Source organism: Limulus polyphemus, unplaced genomic scaffold (genome assembly GCF_000517525.1).
Source record: "Limulus polyphemus unplaced genomic scaffold, Limulus_polyphemus-2.1.2 Scaffold3312, whole genome shotgun sequence".
Lineage (NCBI taxonomy): Eukaryota > Metazoa > Arthropoda > Merostomata > Xiphosura > Limulidae > Limulus > Limulus polyphemus.
The window spans coordinates 1-7,043 of NW_013668922.1; the positions used below are offsets into that span (position 1 = coordinate 1).

The window sequence follows — 7,043 nt, forward strand, 5'->3', positions numbered from 1 at the left end:
CTCTGTGCTGGACTTAACGTAGGATTCGAATTCAAGAGCTCTGGCCGTTGCATCATGCATAGTAGTGGGGTGTGCTTGCTTCACTTCTTTCTTCAGCTGTGAACTGTCCAAGGCATCTATAAACTGATCCCTCAGCTACTGTGACAAAATGTTGGTGCGGCTGCTGTCGAACCTGATCCGGCGCACATGTTGTTAACAAACGATTTGGTTCAGTCTTCTGAGTTAAAACTTTCTTGATCCAACAATTATATTAAGAAGGACGATTAACGGATTTATGTGAATTAACTAATGAGTGAAATATGTTATACTGTTATTATTATAAATGTATTTACTAGTTTAACATTATTTTGCCTTCTTACTTATGCCAACAAAAATTGTTTTAAGTATGCATTTTGTATTTTTCATCTCAATTGCATACATGTATAATCGTCAGCAAAATAGTTTTTAAGTGCAAAGCTACACTTTGGGTTAGCTGCTCTGTATCCACTGTGGGTATCGAACATTGATTTTTACAATTTTAAGCTCATAAGCTTACCACTGATCCGCATAGTAACAGAGTAAACTAGTGTCCATTTTGAAGTTTCATAGTAATTTTATAATTGTTTTGTTGCCTTTGTCGTAGTCTTATTTCTCATAAAATAAACATATACTCTAATTGTATTTCTCGTTTTGTGATTATAATTTTGTAATTATATCGCGTCTTCCTCGATATTTGCAAAGAGCCATCTGTGGACATATTTGTTTAGCAATAGCGAGTGTGGTGTTGGTTTGAATTGTTTTCCAAAAATAGCAAATTATAAAGTTTCAACGAATTAGAATTAATACTTTTAGGATATTAGAATGGAAGACGAAGAATTAAAAGCGCTTAGAGCACAAAGAATGGCAGAACTTCAAGAGCAATATGGTGTAACTGTAAGTAATAATATTATACTACTACCACTCTTTAACTCAGTTTATTGTTATTAATGTTAACTCACGGTTAAGACTCACACAGTAGTATTACTTCTTTGGTACAACTACCAGTAATAATAATATTATTATTATTAATAGTATTACAGTAAATTGTAAAACACCAAATCAGGTTTGAAATATTAAGAATTATTAATATTACTAGTAGTATTAGTAATAAAAGAAGGACTTTAGTTTCGCGATCCGCTTTAAAAGTGTAAACACTGAACAATAAGACATGAAAAAACCTGCAATAATAATAGTAACAGTATAACTATAAATATAATTCTACTATCTTAACTGTAGTGTAACTGTAATTTACGGTGTAAAGATGTAGTGCAAAGTTTTTACCTGTTACTGTACTAGTGTCTAATTTCATAGTATTAGTAATGAATAGAATAAAAAGGAAATTTACATTTTTCAACACTGGCAAAAAATAATAAAAATATTTTTAAAAAATGTTTTACTAATACTTGTAGCTCTTACTCAGTATTAGTATTAAATTCCTTGAAATTTTGATGAATCTTGATAGCTAGAAATTAAATAATAATATAGAAACAAAAATATTTGAATAAAAGTTTGTAGAAATAATATTAGTCATTGTTCTAACATACTTATAACAGTATAATATTACTATGTTAATTAATATTACAACCAGTACTGTTGAGTAGAAGTATTATAATCTGCCTTACACCATCGTACGTTTTATAGGAGGTACTTTCACAAATCCAGTCATAACATGTTTCATTTTTTTTTTAACAAAGAAGGAATTTTACTATAATTCTTCCAACCAGGTGTGTTTGCTTAAAAAATTACTCTGCATGATACTATTGTGTCACACACACACAAAAAACTTCTCACTGAAACATTCATTGCTGAAAACAAAGAACAAGGTGTTTGAAGGCCACTCAGTTCATATCACTATCAGCCAAATCATTCCACAAGTTTATAACTAACTGAAATTTTGAAAAATAATTTTGCTGTAGAAAATATTTGTTTCTGAGCTTCCAGATTTCAATTTTCAACCTTTCAGTCTTAATACTCAACTTGGTATTTCAAATGATTTTATTCACCTCACCAAAACAAATTCATAACAATTTTCAACACTTGAATCAAGTCATCACTATTTTCTTCTGTGTTTAAGAAGAAAACCCCAAAATATTATGGCTCTCCTTATACCTTATTCGGTTAGACTAGATATCCTAGTTATATGTGTTTAAACTCTTTCCATCACATTGATTTATCAAATAAATATAACTGTATGCTGTGCTCTTAATGAAGCCTCACTGGTCATTCAATGGGAACAATATTGTTTTTGCTTTTTAAGTGACATTCAATGACATTCTTCTCATTTTGTATAATTCATTTAAAGCAAAAACATAACTTTAAAATATTTCAATAAATAAGGGTTTCAGAATGATATCATTACCATATTTTGTCCTGGACAGCTTTTGCAAACGAGAATGAATGGTGGTCTCTTATATTTATGCCCAGTAATGTACATTTCAAGTGAGGCAGGTACAGTGATGTTCCTAAGTTCTATAGCTCAAGGGAACCGTGTCCCATTGTATCAAAATTAAGGTTACACATTATAAATTTGGAGTGACATCCTTAAGATATTATTTTCATTTTGGAAAGTATTACTAAGGATGAACAGTTCTATTCTGTTCAGGGATTATGATAGTTTTAGCACTGTTTTGCTAGTTACTTCCACATTAAACATGTTATTGCTACAATTCAACAATATCTTACAAGATTCCAAAGCAAAATAATAAGTAATCTTTGTGTATGTGGCATATTAGACATGTAAGTTAGCTTTGCTCAACCTGAAACATCATGGGTGTGTGCAGCACTAACTCATTGATATTAACATTGTAAAAAGTAGTTCAGAGATTCTCTATGATTATATTTTATTAGTACAGTAATCTTACGTGTATTTTGTTCTTCGTTAGTAATTTAAATCATGTTAAAAATTCTCTTTTCCTTTTATGTGTGTAATTACAATAATGAGCCAGAAAAAACACAAAGAAATTTTAAAATTGTCATGCATCTGAGTACAGTCAGTGCGGCTGGCATTTCAGTTGCTCACCTTTTAGGTGAAGCTCGCCAATGCAGTAGACAAGGTTTTTGCATTGTTTTGGATCTAGCAGGATTCCATGCTAGTGACCCTCTGATAAATCAAAAGTTAAATGAATGTAGTCATGTTTATTACATAAAACATATGCATCAGAATGACTGTTTAGTAAAATATTGGCTAACTCATGGAGGTTTCAACTTGATAGGTTGAAATGGCAGATGCCCCACTAGGTTTACCATGCAATATATTCAAGGAGACATAAACTTAAAAAATGTAGAATTCCCATGCACTTGACACGGTGTTACAGACAGTATGATCCAGTTTTAAAGTATTGTAAGTTAAGCCACAGATGTTTTCTGTGAAATTATGATATCACAGTATGTTTGAAGTATTATGAATTTATAGTTTTCTAAGGTTGTCACCTGTTAGTATTTTATGGACCTTTTTCTTGATAAATACTAAAATGTAGCATTTATTTCAGATAAGAATGGAATATGTTTTATTTCTTGTTTTGTATAGGGTGCATCATAGTTTTTTAACCTAAGTTTCCAACTTAATGAAAATGCTGAAAATTATCAAACACCAACAAAAGTGCTCCTCATTTTATAGTTGTTAACATGGCAACCCTAGTCATGTCTCATGTCAGGTGTTGAGAGAAGGATATTTCACTTTGATATTACTGTATTTTAAGACATTGTTTGTGCATCAAAATAGTATTGATTCACTCCTATAAACACAATGATCTGGTATTGATATATTTGAAAAAATATTTATTTATTTTTTATATGCTGAAAAGGTTCTTACTTGGCTCATGCAAACCTATCAAAACTTCTGTGACATAATATGAAACTGACTCCTTGTCAATTTAAGTGCAATGATGGAAAGTTAGAGTTTCTGTATGTAGGGTGATAAATAGGGCTCTCACAGGTTTAGAAACTTGTAAATCTGGTTTTATCAGAGTCGTAGAAGTAATGGAAAATGTGGCTAACAGTACTGTAATGTTATGGTTGCTATGGGTTGTTCTAAAGTATTGTAGTTATGTGACTTTTGACTAGGGTTACTGTTACATCTGCTTTTAATATTTATTTACAAAATTACTTGGTATTTTGCAGCATATTTATTGAATATAGTTTCAACTTTGGGTTCAAATTTCAGTCAGGCAAAGTGGCTTTTCTTTGGTTGGGCTCTTCACCTTTACTGGATACCCTAACTTTTCTGAACTCCTGAATGTAAAGCTACAGTTAAATAATTGCTTTAATCTAGAGATAAATTAATTTTTACTTTCTTTTAGGTATCAATAAATACTGAATAGGTAATTGGTATCCTATTATGATAATGAGAAAGATTATTACTCAATAATCTAGATTTTATTAGTTATTTGTTTTTATCACTCTGTTTGACAAACATTCTGTACACCAAATCAGTCCCAGGTTCATTGGATCCTGATGATTTTAGACAGTAAGGAAGACCAGTAGAGGTATTATCATATAATTTTAAACCATTGGAACAAGCTATGCTTTGTAAGATAGCAAGTGGTCTAGTCCAGCAGTCATACATAAGCTTGTAGCCAGTAGTTTTGATGTTATAGGAGTATCATGTTAAGAGTAAGATAATGAGCATGGCTGTGCTTTTCACATAAAGTTGTTAGTATAGGGATTTTAATGAATCAGATTGGCTAGATACATGTAAAGGAGGTTTAGTTAACTATGTCAGTTGTTTGTGCTTCAGATTTGGTATTTTAATCACGCTTTTTGAAAATCATTGCCTAATTTGTCATATAGATTGTGAAATTTAATTGTTACCCAGTATGTTTATTGCCTGTTAACATATTCCTGTAGCTCAGTTCCAAAAAAAAAAAAAGAGTTAATAACAAAATCATTTTTGCACTTCTATCAGTTGTTTACATTTTAAGTTATTAAAATGTATGTATTTCACAACTAGAATAACATAGAAGTTAACATAAATAATTACAACCATGGTTTTTATGTTTCCAAATTAATGCTTGCAAGAAGAATACAACCTACAAATGTGGCAAAGATAGCTTTCAGGTAGTTTGAGAATATATCGAGCAAAGTAGAGGTGCACTTTCAGAACTTCACCTGGTGTAACACTTAAGAAATTAAAGTGTAATCTATTTATCATACATAAGCATAAATATCATTGAGATTATATTTTCTGAATACTTTAATGCATAACCAACAATGTAATTTTCAAGTCATGTATCTATCATACAGTAAAAGAATATTTTCTGGGTTACAGGCTGTATATGTTCATTTTTTCAAGTTCTATTCCTACAGCATTCAAGACAAATTTAATAAAGGTTTTGTGCAATCATGCTTATAGGACTATAAGCAGTTATAATGAATTTATTAAATTCTTGAAACATAATGTATTAACAAATAGTTTTGTTGGCAGCAACATCTAAGTGGGGATAGAAAACCTATTAGATAGAAGAAAGTAGAGGGTTTTTAAAAATGGAGTACAGTCAAACTGTATTAATGTCAGAAGTGGAGTACCTTAGGTCTCTGTTTTAGGACATTTGCTTTTTTGATTTAGATCAATGACATAGATGAAGGAAGTGTTAATATATTATTTAAATTTATATTTAAATGACATTAAAGTTTTGGGTGTTGGTAGCTGTGAGGAGGATGCTGCTGCTTTAAAAAGGATTTGAATTATGTATTGAGTTGGGCAAATAAATGTCAGATGTCTTTTAATTATAATCAATGAAATGTAATGCATGTGGGATGTCACAATTTTAATTATGAGTATAATTTTAATGAGAACAAACTTAACAGTATTATAAAGTAAAAAGATCTTGGTGTTCTGGTTCATCAGTCTTTCAAACCATCCAAGCAATGTGCTGTTGCTAGTAACAGGGTAAATAGTATTTTAAGTTGTATCTACAGAAATATTAAGTATAAGTCTAAAAAGGTTATAATGTCATTGCATACGTTATCATTGGTTAGGCCACATTTGAAATATTGTGTTTAGTTTTGGGCTCCTTACCTTACGAAGAATATTGAATGGTTGGAAAGGGTTCAAAGAATGGTGCCTGGAATGGAGGGGTTGTCATATGAGGAGAGGCTGAAATCTCTCAAATTGTTTTCTCTTGAAAAAAGAAGAGTTAGGGAGATCTATTTGAGGTGTTTAAGATTGTTAAGGGAATAGATAGTGTTGATGTGTCATCTTTTTTGTATTTAATAGTGAGAATCGTAGGACTAGGAAACAAATATAAATTTAGCAGTGTAGGAGTCATCTTCAGCTAAGACAGCTTTATTTTTCTAACAGGGTGGTTAGCCTTTGGAACAGGTTGTGTAAGATGTGGTAGATGCAGTTAATTCAAGGGAAAGCTATTTAAATATTTGAATGATGAGAGCTTGCATCGAGTTTTATAGTGTTTAGTTAGTGATAAGGTGTTCCAGATGAACCAAAAGGTCTGTTGTTATCCTTTAATATTGTGTGTTATGAAATGCTAAACAAATTTATAACTTTTTTTTCCTTTTTCTTTTTACAGTTGGATGTTTCTAAACAACTTTATTATCAATGCACGTCAGTAAAATTAGCATCAGAATGGGGTTTATAGTTCAAATTTTTGTATTATATATCAATCTTCACTTTTGTTGTCACATAACATCCAAGCACTATCATTTCTCTTCTATTAGTTTGTATAACTTGGATAATATAACATCTACACAAGGCTAAAAATACAGCCCTCAGTGTCGTAACTTTTCAGTTTGCTGAGATATCAGTAAATTTATCCAGTATATGACAGAAGCTCCAGGCATGTCATTAGCTTTCAAAGCAGTTTTCAAAACTTATCTGATGTACATGTTTATAACCACCAGAAAGAGCTTATTTTCTGTCTTAAATTTGTCAAAGCCATCAGAGAAGCCCCTCCTATTTCTCTCTGATTTTCAAGGTTGTTTGTTAATAAACATTATTTGGCTGGTGGTCATGTTTATAGCCAATAAAAAGAGCAAGTTCTCCTCTGTGTGAATCTATCTTTTATGGTCTT

At 31.0% G+C, this 7,043-nt stretch overlaps 1 protein-coding gene across 1 annotated transcript in view; it reads left to right on the top strand.

Annotated features, from left to right (window-relative positions):
- The first annotated feature begins 709 nt into the window (after nucleotides 1–709).
- LOC106469114 (programmed cell death protein 5-like) overlaps nucleotides 710–7,043 on the top strand; it is a 35,672-nt gene continuing 29,338 nt past the window's right edge. Inside the window, exon 1 of the mRNA XM_013929569.2 lies at nucleotides 710–912. Coding sequence (XP_013785023.1) covers nucleotides 841–912 — 72 coding nt within the window. The 5' untranslated portion in view covers nucleotides 710–840. The remainder of the gene's footprint in view (nucleotides 913–7,043) is intronic.